An 18,218-nucleotide genomic window follows, 5' to 3' on the forward strand; every position below is an offset into this window, starting at 1 on the left:
TTTTCTGTATGTCAAATCAATTTTTTTTTTTTATAACAACAAGAGTAAAGTAATACAAATAAGAAAGAAAATTCAAAGGTTCATGTCAAGCAACACTATGTGTATATGAGAAAGTTTGTATACCCTTACGATGTGGAAGTAAGAATGTTATCTGACGTTAATAGATATGGACCCTTTATGCTTAGAGTATTGCTTAATATACTTTGTCTGCTGCATTTTTCCACTCTTTTCAATTAATGTTACTGTGTAAATGAAGGAATTTTCTTTATGCCTCAATTCTCTTCAGGGACCTGACTGAAAAATTGTTGCTGTGAGTGCAATGACTTTGTTTCGCGTGACACCCGATCTTGGCAAATAAGAAAATTTGTAACATTTTTGCACTTTAAGTCAATAAATAGTTTCTTTAAGCGTTGACATTCAAGTTAAAGTGTTGAAATTCATAGAATTTCATTGTGTAAGGCATTTTGTACTCTATTATTATTTCTCCCCCTTATTTCTAAGTAAATGGCCCACACATTGTTTAAATAAGACAAAAATGTAATGCTCACAAAACTGTCATAAACTCTAAATGCAGCCACAGTAAAAACCATCATCAATGAACAGCAAAAGAAGGCGGAGTAGCGAGGAAGCTGGGCTGGGGGCTGTCAGCCCAAGAATTTAAGTTCGACAGCAAAAGCCGTTCCATGCGAGGCGCTGCGTGTTGTCTGAAAGTCAAATACACTGTGAGAAATAACCGGCCTTGTTATTTTTAAATTTCTACTCAATCCATCAATCAAAATTGGGCTTCTATGTAGTTGAAAACAATTTGTATTTGTGTGGTATTCTTGTCGTAAAATTTGCAATTTTCGCGAATACGTCTTAGTCTCTTAGTGTATTTATTCATATTATGTGCGTGCCCCCTTGAGGGTGTTATTTCGACAAGCAATGAGGCAGTCACTTGTGCACACATATGCACATATAGTCATACACATGAATAACCCGTTGGCAGGACATATCAGCACATTTCCATTGAAGGGAAGTGAAAGGGATCGGCGCTGGGAAATGGGCGATGGGAGGTGCTGGTGGGCGGCCGTACGGGTACCCTGTTATTTTTTACGCCTGCAGCTTTCATTAGTTCAATGTCAATGTTATGTTTTTTTTTTTTTTGTGTCCTGGCAAGATGCCCCGATATGCCTCAGAGACCGCCCATTAGTCTGCCATTTGCCGCTGCTTCTTCCACTTTGTCTCCTCCGTTGATGTTCGGGTTTGGTTTTTAATTTTTAAGCGCATGTTGTGCAGGTCTTTGTTTTCGCTGTATGTGTTTACCACCTGTGTCCGTGTGTCTGTGTGTATGTATCTGCGGCCAGCATGTTGTTGATTAAATGAACAGAGAACACTGCAGATATCCCGCTGTTTCTTTCCCAACAAGTTAAATTTTAGCTAAAGCGCTTCAAGGAATGCAACATTTAAAATTTCCGCTATTATAATTATTTATTTCTTACGGTTATTACAGAATATCCAGTATTGGTATGTCTCAGAAAACACACACAGAACTACTTAGAATGTTAACTAATTCGCTTAATTTACAGGTATTGCGTTACCTTGGCAGTTTTTTGCACTCGTTTGGTTTAGCGAAAAACTACTACTTACTTACAGATTTAACAGTTTAAAACGTGTGTGGCACTAAAACACACAAATTTTTCGCGCACAATACGTGACCACTTACAATGTCTGCCAACGGCTGTGGAAAACATTTTGTTTTTCATTTCCCCAAACTAGTTATTTCCCCTTCGCTTAAGCAGAATAAAACAATTTTTATCATACATTTACCCAAGAAACGAGCATTTTGATTTTGATATAAATCCTGTAACACTTTGATTGTTGCTAGTCTCGAATGTAAAACATTTAGTTTAACTGCCAAAGATCAAATGCATTTGAAAGTTTATTAATTTTTCGGCATTTTAACCGATTGGCTATATTTAAAATATTTTTGTAGTTTGTTTAAAATATGTTTCAAGCGTATACAAAAGCAATAGGGATGTCAAACTTAATTCTTTTTTCTTCCTTGTTTTTTGCTCAACTTTCGCTAAAACTTAACTACGGACTCCTGTCTTGTTTACCATTCATACACACACACACACACACATCCCCAAACAGGGCCACAACTATATCTAGGAGTCGGCTGGTTGGTTGCGTTCGCTTCGTTTCGATTTGGTTTTAGTTTGGAGTTTTGTTGGAGACTCTGATGCTGGTTGCCAACAGCTGCACTTTGTAAATGTCAAATGGGCAATGCAGCGCAAAGGATATTCTGTGTGGGTGCAGAAACTGAAAGAAACGGATGTAGAAGGGTGAGAGAAGTGGCCGTGGAGGGAGACGGGGAAAATACCGGCACAAAAGGTTATATGAACGGCTCATGACATTTTAGCCAATAGTTGAGGCTTGGCAAACCGGTGCATTTATCTTATTTTATAGCCCACTGAAAACAGTTTTCGAAAGCCGAAATTGCAATCGGAACAACAACGAAGAGTATTGATCTAACAAGCCGATTTCTATGAACAAATTTAAGGTTTTCATCACAGCTTTTTAGTTAAGAAGTTTTTATAACATTTTCATATCAAATGCTTACCGACAAATAAGTAGGATATTAAAAACCAATCAAACTAAAACTTTTATTTAAAACCCGAAGTGCTATAACACATGGCAACAACTCTCCCCATGAGTCAAAACAAGTTGAATACATATATTCATCAAATTTACAAACATATATATGTACATACCTACATATATAGGTTCTCTTACATCGTAGATTTATGCCTTGATTTTTTTCGTTTTTGGCTCTCCTTAGAGCAATTTGTTTTGGCCGCAATCTATAGGAAACTATAAAAACACAAATCGGTATATGTGTGTGTGTATTGTGTGCGTAGGGAGAAGCAAAAATAATTTGCAAATGCCTCCTCTTGAAGGCATCTTTTCTCCCAACCCCGCTCAAGAGATATATCCGCATCCGTCGATGTCGAGTTGATGACATGACCAACAAATCGTAAATTCGATAAAGGAAATTAGAAGGGAAAAACCATTTAAATTGAAGCGCAAAACAAACGACAAACAGACAATAGGAAAAAGGGATGTAGGGAGGCAGTCAGAGGGAGGACTTTCACTTAGGAGGAATGAAAAAATGAGGGGAAGGATTTGTGGGGCGTGTTGTCTGGGTATTGAAATTTAATTCGGTAAAATTTCACGCATACGATTTAGAATTGGGAATCCATACGGTCGAGCCCCTCTTTTCATGCTTGAGGAAAGAGAGGAAACCCAAACGAAGAGAAATACACAAGAAAACGGCAAGAAAAAGGAAAATCTGCCGCCGCATTTGTAATTGGTTTTTCGTTTGGTTGATGGGATTTTCAAATTTAGGGGGCATGTGGCAGAATCCATAAATTGATTATACCCAACGAATTGTATGCCCTTCGATTAAACACACAGCAAAGTCACGTAGTGTATGACGAAGGAATGGAGGGGAAGTAATCTGATGTGGAAGAGAGCCTGAATAACTCAACTCTTGTCACCTAATTAGAAGTAAAAGACTTTCTCATCTTTTTCATTTGCCCTTCTTTTTTCATGTCATCTCGTCTAGACAGAGGTAGAGGTAGTCCATAGCCATCGGGGTGGGGATAATTTTGGTTTACCGTGTGACTGGCATTTCTGATTGAGTCACTGAAAGTATTTCCTTTACTTTGGCTTTGGATTTTGATTTGGATATATGTGAAGGCTTGCTGACAGTGTGTTAATGGGCCTGACAAATATTTAATTGAAATTATGGAAGCAAGTGAAATCTATTTTTCCACAAACATTATAAATACATACTATAATCCCATTCTCATATCCCATATTAAAAGTGAGGGCAATTAAAACTTTATTTATTACAAAAAGCCACAAGAAAGCAGAAGCAGATTATGCAGTTGGTCCTGGGACGAGGCAGCAAACTTGATTACAGCGAGGACATCGCGAGAAACTTTCTCCGCCTCATTGGGGAACAGGGAGCATCAGAATACAACAAAAATAAATATAGAGAACAATTTTACTTTTGTTTAATTCTTTAATTTTCTTTGACTTGACAACTGGTTTTCATGTTTCATATGTTCTTTTGTACTCGTCATCCTTTGTTAGAGTGTATTTCTGTTTTGTATACTACTTTCAACTTTTTTGGCTTTATTTAGTTGTATTGTACGATCCTTTTGCACGAGTTCCCCTAACGAGAAGTTTAAAAATAAATGTGTAGGCCAAAAAGCATTAACGCAAAATCTGTTTTGAGCCCGAAAAACATCTGCAATTAAAAGCAACTGATGTCGGCTCATGAAACTGTCGACGGTATCGAAAAACGGCAAAACTATTTAATTAAAGCAGCGTAAACGAAGCAAATCAAAACTGAGATGAAAGATTAAACACCCGCAGGGCTTTAGGAAATTTCATAAATAAATATTTAAGCCAAACGTCACAAAAACCAAACCAAAAACAAAATGACGGGAAAAACAAAAATGCCGTGCATAAAAATTTATATCTTTGGTAATTACAAAATAGTTTTCGGGCCCAAACATAACATATACACACACACATGGGTAATAACGAACACCTCCAAGCACCTACACCAACACAGAAGCATACCCACCTGCAGAGAAAACTACGTATGTATAAGCTATAGCCGAATGGCTGACAGATTTTATTGGGACATTATCAGGCGAAATAAACGGAGACAATTTGCAGAAATTGGTAGTTGGAGTGTTTTTTATGGCTGAGATGACAGAAAAGGGCGGTACGCATCTCTGTAAGGGGAGTGGCTTCTGGTTTAGGGCATAGTTCTAGTCTTGTGTACATATAGATATACATACTCACCGGATCTAATAAATGTGTGGATATGGCCAACAACATCTATGGCCTACACCGACGGCATTAAACTCGCTGGAGAAAAATATGATTCAGCCCTTGCAGCTGACTAGGCTCAATTAATTGGCCCATAAAGTGTCAAAGGACAAAAAAAAAACTAATTAATGTATAATTAATTAATTATAATGAAAATACAAAAACAATAATGAAAACGAAAACCAGAATGAAAAAACACCAAAAGAAATAGTTTGTTCTGTTGTCAATGGCAGAGGAAAACACAACAAAGAATGTGTTAAGAAAACATTTACCAAAAGCAAACAAAACATTATCAAGCCGTAAGGGTGTCAACATAGCAGAGACTCTTTGTATGCGCCTTTTCCGTCTCGCCCTGCCAATTTCTCCCAGAGGGCAACTGTTCCCCTCTTATCAATTTATTCGACCATTGAGATAACTTTAACATTTTCAAGGGGGAACAAGTGCTTTTAAACACAACAATTGGTAATTTGTGGAATTTTTGCTCGCATTAATTATGTTTAAACTTTGGCGCCCTCAGAATCCAAACGTTGCCATCACTTGCTCGATTGTAGTCGTAAGCAACCTTGCATCAAAATAGTGGGTTGAATAGTGTTTTCTTATACCTTGCAAGAGAGACTATATTAATGTCACAGAAGTGCAACGCATATTAAGTAATTTAATTATTGTCATACGATTGAAGATTTATCAATATATTTTTCTATAAATGTGGCCGATTTTAATAAGATCCTGTCTTATACATTTACCTAGCAAGCATTTTTAAAGAGGTTCTTTGGAAAGGGTATACAGTCATCGTCACGACCAAAGTTAGACCGGATCCCCTGGTTGTTGGAGGGAAATAGTGGTTTTTGTTGTTGTTTTTGTTAATGTTTTTTTTCTGTGTTCTGTGGCGACTTCTTTATGTCGCATTTTTACTTAAACTGGAACGTTTAACATTCGTATCTAATTTAAGCTTAATCGATCAAGAGTTTGTTCACAATGTTGCATGTGATATTGAGCTGTTTGTAAAGAAACGCCTGAGTTCAGGGTAAGAATCAATTAAAATCAGAACATTTATTCTGTGTTATTTTTTTCTTGCCACGAGAATACATACAGCTGCTCTGTGTAAGTGTGAGTGTATAGAGATGTCCGCGTGTCGTGAAGAACTGTTGACTAAACTAAAAACCTATAGGACATTGATTATGTTTGGTAGATCGGACCTATCATTTTCAGGAGAAATGAAATAGTTCTTTAAAAACTTCACTAACAACAACTTCCTATGAACGATATTATAAAAATAATCAAATAAGAACTTGCCCAAGTGCCCCCTGAATGGGAAATTGTAGCATTTGAATAATTACATATGTACACCATATAATGATATTGTGTGAGTAAACTACGGCCGTGTAATCACGTGACCATCCTCATTGCGCCCAAATTCCCGTTGCAGCAGCTAAGAAAAAGCAACGCGGAAAACCAAAAACAAATGTAGTACGAGTGAGTTACCAGTTTTCTCAGCTGCTGTTGCAACACCAACAAAGGCAGAGGAAAAGCTTGCAGCAGCTTTTCCGCATTGCAGTTGGCCCGCTCTGTCAGTACTAACACCGTTTTTTATTTCAGCATGCAAGTCGCGTTTAATAAACAATTAAGCCTCGTGCAATAAACAACTTAACGAACAACGAAATAAAAGCAACTGCAAAACCAAACAAAAACAAAAACAACCAATAAATATTACATTAGATTGCATAATAATATTTAAAATATTTTTACCAATCGCGTTTTCTTCTTTGTTAGTGTGTGTGTATCTGCCAATCCACTAAAGTTGCATGTGCAAATCGAGAGAGCGACTTGTTGTAACCTGTGGGGGGACCACCAAAAAGAACAGTTTTGCGTTACCAAAAAGTTTACTCTACACTTCTCTTTCTCTCTCCCACTCTCTCTTTTTCTCTGTCCTTTGTTCTCGTTCTCACAGTGTTTTGCTATTCCCACCAGTGGGCAATTATCGCCGTTATCTCATACATCAAACATGTGAGAACTATCGACACAAATACGATCTCTTTACATTCTCAGTGGGGCAGGGGCCGCAGCGCCGCACAGTTTTGTGTTTTCGCAATCAACTAATCGATCCGCACGGTTTTGAAACGTGAGTACCATCATCCCAGCTAACTGTTACTACTCTACATAATCATACTACATATGAATCTATCTATTGCAGTCGCAAAATCCAACAACAAAATCAACATCAAACTGTGAAAAATTGGCGCAGCACTACAAGAAGCAGCAGCGCAAACCGTAAACGTGTAACGGAGCTCTGTAAGATGGGCGTAAAGAAGCATATCAGCGAGACACCTTGTAAGTAACGAAGCAACCCAAAGAGAAGATAGGAAGGCTAGACATACATACATAGAGAGCGATCAAAAAGCTAAAACGCAAAAGAGAGAGGGTATTACGTTCACCCACTCCAAAACAAAGAAAAAACCAACAAAAAATAATATGTGAATTTTTTGCTAATAGTATGTAAATCAAAAAAAATTATATATGTAAAAGGCACACAGACTTTGCAATACCCTATCCGAGCTCTCGTAATGCATAATGCGATATTGATGCAAACTCATATTGATCGTTCCAGTATACATTCATATGTATACATTGATTCTTTTCCCTGATTGTGTTCATTATTTTCAAGTAGGAGGCTTGAGTAGATACAGACAAACATATATCAATTAAAAATATTTCACTAAAAATAAACGTAACACAAAATGCTGGCAAAAGCTACATATGTACGTATGTACATACAACCGACCAAGGCACGTTGCTGCAGATACAGATACAAAATTCAACAAGAGATCGTTGCGTTGGGGGGTCACGCAGCTCCCTCATTCAAGGTCGCCCCCTCTCTCGCGCTTTGTTTTTTTTTTCTTGCTTGTTGCATCATTACTCATTCGGCTGTTTGCCAGGTCGTCGTTCCCTCAATCGAGTCCGTCTGCCGCTGCGCACGCTCACTTTTTGTGTGTTGACATTCACGAATCGGGGGGCAAAGCAAAACTGAAGACATAAATTGGGTCAACTATGGAATGATTTTTGTTAATGTTGTTTTTGGGTTTTCAAATTTATTTTATGCCAAATGCGCGTTACTTCATACATATGAGATTGGTGAGCAGCGCTTCACTACTCGGGTTTGGCAACATTTTGTTTGTGGCTTAATATGATCTTCACTCCGTTTTTCCTTCTATATCTCTATTCATCCACTAGTGAGCAAGTCCAATTCGGTGGATCTGTACAGGCCGCCAGCATTGAGAAAGAACAGTAGTGAAGAGGCAGCGTCTGAATCGACGAACGACCAACAACCAAAAGCAACAGCAACAGCAGCATCGTCAAATACGGCAGCAACGGCGACAGCTGCAGGCACATCAACTACCTCGAAATCGTCACCAAACAGGTAGGTCGACGTCTGGGTCTCTTCTCAATGTGTGCTAATCGATTAACATTTACTTTTTTGTTTTTGTTTTGCTTTCGTCTTTCGTAGAGAGCAACTGGCAGCAGCAGCAGCCACTCGGCGTGAACGCCGTCCCGACCGAGCCGTTTATGTGCCAAGGGCACGACGCAGTCAGACAACACCGCCGACAACAACAACAGTAGCAGCAGCAACTACAACAGCAACAGCAACCACTGTTGAAACGGCAACAGTTGTCGACATAACGTCACCCAAAGCGGACGATACAACAAACAGCAATAACAGCAACGGTCATCAGGCAGGGATTAAAAGCAAAAAATCATCAAAGCGTCGGGAGCAACGTGTTAAGAAAATTATAGAAAAACCCTGGGAGGATCCAGAGGCCTCAGCCACACTCCTTGTGATAGACAAACAGCCGACATCGGCCCTCCGCGAGACAGAGACTCAATTAAATCAAGGAGGAGCAGGAGACGACGAGAGCATTGGCAACTGTGATAAAGATAAAGAAGTTCGTATTCCAGTGTAAATGGAGTTGAAAACATTGTTCAAATAATTCTATTCCTCCTATTCTTTTCCAGATCATGAGCGGCAATCAGCAACACAAAATGGCCAACAAAAATGGCACCAAACAGCTGCTATCGACAGCATTGCGCATCGAAGATGCCTCCAGCAATTCTTCAGCATCCGCTGAGGATGCAACCAAATGTGATAATGATGTGCAGGAACTGCAACGTGCCTCAAAGGTAAGTTTCTCAAAAAAAGGGTTTTGCTGTTTTGTTTTTAAGCTAAAATATGAATCAACCATCTCAGGAAATAAACCGCAGTAATCGACGCATCATGAAACAAACATTTATATCCGATGTACTGGAGATACCCGATAAGATTGAAATCAAACCAAAAGCGCAAAAAGTTGCAGCAGCTTTACCACAACCACAACAACAACCACCACCACCTGCCGATAGTACCACCGAAGATGACGAGGAGGACGAGGATGACTGGGAAAATATGTTCGATGAAAGCGGAGATTGTTTGGATCCCAAGATACTACAAGAGTTAACTGATTCAGTGGGGAAATGTAAAATAGAACTACCCAAAATGGACTACACCGTAAGAATGAAACGAACTAATGACGGAATCTTTGAGAAACTATCAACTTGAACGTTTTCCATTGGCTAGGTCTATCACATTAAACAGTCACTTCTAAACGAAGAGGAGTTTCCCCATGTTTTGGAAGTATCCAATTTTCCAGTGGAATTCAAGACGCCCGACTTGCTTATGCTCTTCTCACAATACAAAGGCACTGGTTTCGATATCAAATGGGTGGACGATACTCACGCCCTTGCCGTATTTAGCAGTTCGCGCATTGGTAAGCCAATCACTTCTATCAGCGATTCGCCTTTCCGATCGATAATGTAATTTTCTTTAAACAGCTGCTGAAGTTCTAACCATGGGCCATCCTTTCGTGAAGCTAAAACCGCTAGCTGAAGCCACCTTGGAATCGCGTCTGAAAGCTAAAAAAGCAGCCACCTCATTGCAACCGTATCGTCAGCGACCAGAGACCTGTACGGCCTTGGCACGGCGCCTCGTATCCGGAGCTCTAGGTGTCAAACTGCCCACTGCACCGGAGGAAAGGGAGAATGAGAGGCGTGTTTTACGTGAAGCCAAAGGTGAGTCTGCTTACCCCGTTTTTGACCTTTTTGACCAATTGGTCTCTTTTTTTTCTCTCTCTGCAGAGCGAAAACTTTTAGCTGCCAAACAGCGGGATGAAGCCTGGGAAAGCTAGACTAAGAAAGGGCTTTATCAATTTATGGAAGGTGCATTTGAACAACATACAAGAACCGAACCTACAACTACTAACCACAATACTTTCTCAATCAAATCCATCATGCAAGCTAGGCAAATCTGTACTTTCAATGTTGTCGCTTTTTGTGCAATTACAACAGAACCCCACAAAGGAAATAACAAACATAATAGGATACGGATCTTCTGATTCGTATGTAATTCTTGCTCAATTTGTTGTACGCGCAGAATCCGTATCCACATCCGAGACTAGGCCATAAGAGAGATAAAGAATATCTATATATATATTTATTTGTCGTAGCAAGTAAACATACGTAGACCTCTATATATATACATATATATATATAAACTACTATTGTAACTACTATACATGTTGTTTTAACTTCAGGCATAAAATTTAATTTGTAAGTGCAAGCAATTTATATACCTAAATATATTTTAATAAAGTTTATAGAGCTTAAGTACAAAAGAGATGCAAAACGAAAACGTTTAAATCTGAGTTATTGAAATATCGCATTTGTGCGTACATACACATGTACAAAATATGGGTGTGTATTAGATGTTTTTAGAGTTCAGTAGAGTCGGGATCAGATACACATACATACATAAATAAATATGTATGTATTTGCATAGGGATACGACAAAATGAAGGGTATGTTACTTACCTTAGCCAATTAATAATCTGATCATTCCCGATCAATTTTCCTTCTGGTTTAATCTGTCGCTTTCACATCCATTTTCGAAACACAAAATAAGCGTATATTCAATATCGCAACTACAAACCGTTAAAACGGAAAGAGCTTTATTAAAAGATAATTTCAGCAAATGAACCTCCTTAGCCGGCCAATGGTGACAAAGAGAGAGATGCCAATACAGACAATGAAATCGAAAGAGACAAAACTTCTTCATCATGCCAACACGCGCATCTCCAAGTGGAACTAGTTCATAGGTCCCTTTCTTTCAACGAAAGACTATTAAAAGCAACATGCAAATAGGGGGCAAAATAATGGGGAGACATTCAAAGCAACTACGACAAGCCGGCATTCTCAATTTCGGGTTCAATTTCAAGCTGGTGGGAGTAAGCCCAAAAAAAAAAAAGAAAACACAATTCATAACAGTACAAAAGCGTGGAGGTAAATAAAAGGGAATATCTCCCACACAGCTGTGCGGAAATACAAATAAATATATGATTGTCAGAGGGAAGAGGCATAAGTTCATAGCTTCTGCTAAATGTTGTTGTTGCTGCTTGCTTTTGGCCCATTGAAATGACAACTATAAAATTTATGGCTATCGAATGAAATTGATAAGCTTCCCAATTGTGCTTATCATGGCTGGAACAATAACAACAATTGCCGATTACTCGCCTCTTCTCCCAGCACTTTTTCTCTGAATCAGATACAAAAAATATTTGACTGCGTGGCTGGCCCGTCATTTCTGTTTGATATGTAAAAGGGGGCGGGGATACGATTGTCTCAAATTAAATTAAAGTTAACGGAACTAATTCGTTTTATGTCACTACGTGGATTTCAGTTAACCGCTTGCACCATGTCAGCAAAGTTATTGGCTCTAAAACATCTTTTCCCACTGCTGTTCGTGGCTGTGGTATTGGCAGCGAAGCCGGAGGATAATGAATCCTGCTATTCTTTTGCCGGCGGCTCAGTCTATCCAGCGGAAGAGCCCAAGGGCGACCATCAGTTGCAATACACCAAAGCAGTCAGTAAGTCAAAACGAAACCCTGGAAAAGGGCTCCCTTCCTCATTAAATCCAAACCTCTTCTTTTTAGTCTCGAAACCGGCGCCCCCATTCGAGGGCACTGCTGTGGTTAATAAGGAAATTGTCCAACTTTCTCTCTCGCAGTATTTGGGCAAATATGTAGTCTTACTGTTCTATCCACTTGACTTGTAAGTAGATATATAGTTAAACAAAAACAGGATTAAATATAATATTTATAAACATTCTTAATGCACCTTTTGCAGTACCTTTGTGTGCCCCACCGAAATCATTGCGTTTTCCGATCGCATTGCCGAGTTCCGGAAGATTAACACGGAGGTTATAGCAGCTAGTGTTGATTCCCATTTCACACATCTAGCTTGGATTAACACGCCGCGTAAAGAGGGAGGTTTGGGTAGCGTTAAAATTCCCCTACTCTCTGATTTGACGCATAAAATTAGCAAAGACTACGGCGTTTATCTGGAATCCAGTGGCCATGCCCTGCGCGGACTCTTCATTATTGACCAAACCGGACTGTTGCGACAGATAACGATGAACGATCTGCCAGTGGGCCGCTCTGTGGATGAAACCTTACGCCTGGTGCAAGCTTTCCAATACACCGATACACATGGTGAGGTCTGCCCAGCTGGATGGAAACCAGGAGCCGATACGGTGAGTAGCCACGAACGATGATGATAACGAATTAGCCAGTCTTATGGCCATTCTTCTGTTTTAGATTGTACCGAATCCAGAGGAGAAGACAAAGTACTTTGCTAAAAATAATTAGAGACCGCATTTCACTGCATTCCCAGTTACGCATGTAGTTGATGTTCATGACTGACCTCGAAATTCGAACAATTAATGGACTTAACTCCCTTGTACATACCACAATTTATTGTCAGGGTCACATGATTTTTTTTTTTTTTTTTGTATAAAATATAACTTTTTTATTATACAGAAATATACAGCATAAACTGAAGTACAATGTAAAATATACCAGATCGATTCAATATATGAAATAAGTCAACGATAGATATTTGGATTCGAAAAAAAAAACAAAATTGAAAAATCTGAAGATTTGATCTTTCAATTTCCATTGAAATTCGAGTTTGAAATTCGAGAATTGGGATATTTTTTTAAGGTGGTTATTAACTTATGTCATAGCTAGCATGATGCACATATCCATATTGGTTTTAGTAGATCATATAAAAATATATGTATATATAATAAGTACGCCCATATTGCAGTTAGGATTCCTGTGCTCCGACTGACAGATAACTATAGGAATAGGAAATTTTGAGGGTGGTGCTGGGTTTTCGTTTTGTAAAGGAATTAACAATAACTAGGATGTCATAAGGCACTCGTTCTCGATCTACATATATATCGATCAGATTAGTAATCCAATCTTCTTCGTCACTTTTTTCATTTGTCTGAGTTGTTTGTGCGTTTTAAATGCCAAGCGTTTCAAAACGGAAAGAGGCAAACGAACTTCCATCCATCTTTCTCTCTTTCATTGAATTAGAGATAACAAACATAAAAAAAAAATATATGTATATATCACGATACAGTCTATAAAAAGAAATGCATTGTGCGTCGAAAACTCCGGGAATGGGAATTCCACTTGCGGTCAAACAGGAATTCAGTGTATAATAATTTTGTGGTATGAGTTGGAGATTCAAAATTATTTCATATTACTAACACTAAGCAGTCGGCAAATACATACATACATAAAAAGGGACGAGTGTGTTTGTATGTGTGTGTGGGAGATTGGTGTCTGTGCGATTATTTCAAAAAAAGGATTCAACACTAGCTTATTGCTCGTAGTAGACAACATCCTGCAAAGATATGAGTAAAAAAGGAGTTCGCACATCACACGATTTAGAAAAAAAGATACTCACAATTAGAAAAAGTGCTGAAAAAATTAAGGCTTTCATGCGTACATCGAGATGTAGGGGGAAGGTGACGCTAAAATAGTCCGCATCGGTAAATAATTCACGTCCCAGTCCAGACCATTGTTTTGATATTTTTCCGATTTGCTCATTATTAACGCTGAATACCTAAAATGGTACACAAATGGAAATATAAGTGAAGACACACCCAGAAATTGAGAGTAAAGAATGAGAAAAAACAGAGGGGCAAATACAGAGAAATCAGCACTGATTTAATGACGTCATTGGCCACTTGTTGCTAACCTTGAAATTGGTATCACTGAAGCATTTGCATGGACAGACGGGCCCTTCGATGGTCAGCACAATATCGCCAAATGAGTTTTTAATATTGAATTTTGGCTTCATGAAGGTGCACACCTGTTCCACGGTGCCGATCACCTGTCCTGGCGGAGCCTGCACTTCTACTGCATTCAAACAATTGGGAAAACAGCACAGAATGTCACACCGAAATGGCCGATGCAAATGAAGAACTTCGTTTTGAAAATTATCCAAAATTTTCATTTCGAACGGTCGAGATCGTCCTAGCAGATTACGAGTACAGCAATCGCTCTCCTCGGTGGCAAAATATACATTCTGGCCCAATGAGTTCTTGATCTTGAAACGGTTCTTTGTCTCGAATCCGGTAATCAGTTCTAGCTTCTCGATTTTCTGAGATATCAGCAACTGATCCAAAGCCGTTAAATACTCAAGGCCTTGCGGGCAGTTGGGCATGCCCACGGGTATGGACATCCAGTTCTCTGCATAGGAAACAATGAGGAATTCATTTTGATTAAAAGCCAAAGAGCGAATCTCTCGTTCACGCCCATTTGCATATATGTACATGCAAATCTAAATATGTATGCATGTACATATGTATTTTATATGCAAGATACATAAATAGATGTAGATATGTTCAGTGGGCGCAACGATATGGTTTTTACGCACCAACGGCTCCTCCCCCGCCACCGCCAGCAGTGACACTGTCGCTCACAACTGGATTTCCAGTTACCTGTGGCTGACGCACTACTGCATCATCATGCGGCACGTCCTGTGGCACTTCCTTGTACTCCTTCATCTGCATCATTTTCTCTGCGATCGATTAAATTACTTTATTTGTTTATTTCTTATCTCTTTGATTGGTTGGTTCTCGTTTTTTTTTTTTTTTTGCCAATGCCAATGTGTACTGTCCGTTTAAATAATTTATATTACTGATTCTATATACGAACGGAACATTATTTTAGAGCGTTATTGTTAATAACAAATCGACAAATGTTGTCTCTTTCTCACACACGCAGATTAATGCGAATGTTTTTACTTTTGTGAACAGTGCTGCCAGAATTTTCGAAGGAAACGTTTGGTGACAAATCTGGAGTATCGGTTAATCGACAAAGAGTCACATTTTGTATAAAATTTGTTATCGATTTTTTTTTAAATTTCGGCGCGGAGTAATTGGAGCTAATACTTAAATGTTAAAATTGCATTAAATTTTAGATTTAGGTATTAGTTAAGTCTTAGTTAAAATGGGCTGGATGAGCTTATCTGAGTTCATCTGAAGGATATCGTCCCCATCTTATAATATTGGATTGTACTAAATTCCGTATTTATTGTACATTTAGAATCTGTAAATTTCATGGTTTTGTAAGTCGAATAGCCATTTTGTTTATTATTGTTCAGAGAGGATGTTTACACGCATTTTATGTAATATATTATTATTTAATATGATGTAATAGACACTTAACAATGCTAACGAATGTTTAGCATTTTCTTTTGTTGTTAGCTGCATTCATTACATATGCTTTTATATAAGAATTTCGTGTTTTGGCGCGCTAAACGTAAAGCTTAAAATTAAATGAAAAATACTTAATTTAAAAAAAAAATAAAAAGATCGCTTGAAATAATTTTTTGTTTGTGTTTGTGTGTGTGTGTGTGTGTGTGTGTGTGGGGTTGGGTGTGTACGTGTGTGTTGTCGGCAGCCAATTTAGGAAATAATAAACAAACTGCAAAAAGAATAAAACAATGAAAACAAAAAAACTGTAGATTAGTAACTATAACTGAATCGGATTGGATCAGTAATGGGCCCATGATACAACTAGTGAATTTAGCGCATTAAAGTCATTGCTCTTTTATCCCAATCTAGGCAATATTTAAACTATTTGTAGTTATAGTTTGTTGCATATTGTGACGGTCATGGAATGCGCTAGCTTCGATGTGTCTTGTATCAGGGTATTAAACAAACAAACTTACTTACAAAACACATAATTAAATTAAGTCTGGCTTCCTTTTATCATTTCCCCCCATCATTTCTACCCAAAGCCACCGGCACTACTTGTTGTTAATGGACAAGCGTTCGACACTGGCCAACAGCTCGTCGGCTGTTTGTGAAACGACCTGCTCCTGATCTTCACTGGTACTTAGATTCTGCAAACGTTGCTCCAGCGCGGATAGATCCTCTAGCTCGCGCTGCTGCTTAACCATGTAGCGCAGAATTAAGGTGGTCAGCATGCACATATCCTCCAAAATTTTGGCTGTTTCAGGTGTGGGATGATCGTATCGATTGCGCAGCAATCTTAATTTTGCTTCGGCAAGCTCCAATGGGGTTTTATTACTCCTGTCGTACATGTGAACGCTGGCGCCGCCCTGCAACAGAATGCGCACAACCACATTGAAGTTATTCGAACTGGCGGAGATGACAGCCAGGTGAAGTGGAGTATTCCCCAGGGAATCGACGACATTCGGATTGGCTCCATATTTCAACAATTGCTGAACAATGGGTATGTAACCCCGACAGGCAGCCAAATGCAAAGGGCTGCGATTGTACTCGTCGCCGGCGTTGGGATTGAAGCCATCTTCAAGTATGCGATTGAGCAGCTCAATGTTGCAGGTAGAGGCGGCGGTCCGAAGCTTACGCTCGTTCGTCTTTAGCCAAATGTTACCATAGCTGCAGTATTGCCTTCGCTTGTGGCGCGGACGCATCTTGAGGCTCCGGCTGACCGATGGCAGATTCTCCGCATTCATTGGCAATGGCGGCAGATGGGGCAAGGCGAAGTGTTCTCCACGATCGCGGCTCAAATGGAATGCATTGGCATTGTTCGGATTGAAATTTGGCCACTCGCCGTGTGTATTCGGTGATGAGGTGGGCGTGGGCGGCATCATTGACGGCGGCGGCGTTATCATTATGCCCTTCGACTGCTGTGGCTGCGATTGCTGCTGCGGTTGCTTGGGCATCATCATCGTCTCCATGCCGTTTCCACTCAACTCATTGTTGCTGGCCGCAGCCATTTTCTCCCTCGCTTCGTTGTGCGCTTACGTTTCGTTATATTGCCTGTCCAATTGTTGCGTTTCAAATTCACAATTTATATCTTTTTTCTTAAATATTTTCGTTTTGTCTAGTCTTGTTTGTTTTTTTTCTCTATTTACATTTTTCTCGCCAGGGTTGCCACCTGCCAGAGCGGTTAAGTCATCGACGGCCCGTATTATCGATAGATACCATGCCCGCCGTTAAAACTTTATTTGAAGGGGATTGCATTAACTTGACGCCTGGATGCTGTCCATTTTGGGCTTATTTGCGCTACGGTATTTATACATTATATATGTTTTATATTTATTGGACGTAGACGTATAACGCTCAGTACAAACAAGTCGCCCATATCATACCAGACCCGGGCCTGTTACCGATTGACCCTAAGTAAAGATAGTGATTACAACCTCTGCCCACTCCGACCTAAGCGTATAGATTTATTACTTAAAACACAGATTAAACTAAATAAAGTGAAAATATTAAAAGTAATACAAAAAATAGGTTAAACAGAATTCGGGTCTTTCTAGATGAAACAGAAAAATATATCTGGTTCAACAATTAATCTCACCATTCAAAAGTTGCCACATTTTTATAGACAACTATTTGAATCTGTGGCGGCAACTTTATGGAAAGTGAGGAAAGTCATTGAAAAAAAGTATGTTGTTTCCTCGAAAAAAAGTATGTTGTTTCCTTTTTTTGTTTTCCTTAATGCACATTTTGGAATAGCATTTAATTTTCCAAATTATACAACTTTGCTTTCCCATTACTTAATTTCCCCTATTCTTCCAATTTGGCTAGCTCTCTCTCTCTCTCTCTCTTACTCTTCGCTTGCAATATGATTTTTGTATACAAACAAAAGTCAGCTGGGGAATAGACGCTGGAATAAGTGATTGACAATCCGTATAACGAATTTTGTATACACTTTAGACCAAAAAAAATTCAAAAAAACGAACAAACATGTTGTCTGACAGCAACATTAGATATATGGTTTCATAGTTTATGGTATACCTATATATGAGTATTTGTGCTGGCGTTAAACTACTATTTAAAATAGCGGTACGTAAAGATCGAAGTAGCGATTATTAAGCACTGTGAAGCAAAATGTTGCCGTTAAATAGGCTCAATAGTACCGAAATTTGTTTCGGTTACATTTCGATAG

At 38.9% G+C, this 18,218-nt stretch overlaps 4 protein-coding genes across 5 annotated transcripts; 2 read left to right on the forward strand and 2 right to left on the reverse strand.

Moving 5' to 3' along the window:
* The first annotated feature begins 5,759 nt into the window (after window positions 1-5,759).
* Window positions 5,760-10,609, forward strand: LOC6639437 (coiled-coil domain-containing protein R3HCC1L). Its single transcript, XM_002062551.4, has 10 exons — window positions 5,760-5,917; window positions 6,842-7,012; window positions 7,085-7,221; window positions 8,122-8,308; window positions 8,396-8,831; window positions 8,902-9,066; window positions 9,134-9,430; window positions 9,500-9,689; window positions 9,754-9,990; window positions 10,057-10,609. The coding sequence occupies exons 3-10, from the start codon at window positions 7,188-7,190 to the stop codon at window positions 10,104-10,106; spliced, it is 1,596 nt and encodes a 531-aa protein (XP_002062587.1). The 5' UTR covers window positions 5,760-5,917; window positions 6,842-7,012; window positions 7,085-7,187; the 3' UTR covers window positions 10,107-10,609.
* A 531-nt stretch (window positions 10,610-11,140) lies between these two features.
* Window positions 11,141-12,865, forward strand: LOC6638712 (peroxiredoxin-2). The gene is made up of 5 exons (XM_002062550.4): window positions 11,141-11,256; window positions 11,654-11,840; window positions 11,907-12,024; window positions 12,100-12,505; window positions 12,570-12,865. The coding sequence occupies exons 2-5, from the start codon at window positions 11,669-11,671 to the stop codon at window positions 12,618-12,620; spliced, it is 747 nt and encodes a 248-aa protein (XP_002062586.1). The 5' UTR covers window positions 11,141-11,256; window positions 11,654-11,668; the 3' UTR covers window positions 12,621-12,865.
* Window positions 12,866-13,374: 509 nt separating this feature from the next.
* Window positions 13,375-14,917, reverse strand: LOC6638711 (phospholipid scramblase 2). The gene is made up of 4 exons (XM_002062549.4): window positions 14,707-14,917; window positions 14,026-14,519; window positions 13,732-13,890; window positions 13,375-13,668 (listed from the first exon to the last, which is right to left on the reverse strand). Exons 1-4 carry the CDS (start codon window positions 14,843-14,845, stop codon window positions 13,645-13,647), a joined length of 816 nt encoding a protein of 271 aa, XP_002062585.1. The 5' UTR covers window positions 14,846-14,917; the 3' UTR covers window positions 13,375-13,644.
* A 782-nt stretch (window positions 14,918-15,699) lies between these two features.
* LOC6638710 (ankyrin repeat domain-containing protein 54) lies at window positions 15,700-17,179 on the reverse strand. 2 transcript variants are annotated; one of them, XM_047012219.1, is made up of 2 exons: window positions 16,010-17,179; window positions 15,700-15,758 (listed from the first exon to the last, which is right to left on the reverse strand). In XM_047012219.1, the coding sequence occupies exon 1, from the start codon at window positions 17,038-17,040 to the stop codon at window positions 16,084-16,086; it is 957 nt and encodes a 318-aa protein (XP_046868175.1). In that variant the 5' UTR covers window positions 17,041-17,179; the 3' UTR covers window positions 15,700-15,758; window positions 16,010-16,083. The 2 variants fall into 2 exon arrangements, with proteins under 2 accessions (XP_046868175.1, XP_002062584.1); XM_002062548.4 differs by having other exon boundaries at window positions 16,006-17,179.
* Window positions 17,180-18,218: the final 1,039 nt, after the last annotated feature.

The sequence above is a fragment of the Drosophila willistoni genome (assembly GCF_018902025.1).
Source record: "Drosophila willistoni isolate 14030-0811.24 chromosome XR unlocalized genomic scaffold, UCI_dwil_1.1 Seg144, whole genome shotgun sequence".
Lineage (NCBI taxonomy): Eukaryota > Metazoa > Arthropoda > Insecta > Diptera > Drosophilidae > Drosophila > Drosophila willistoni.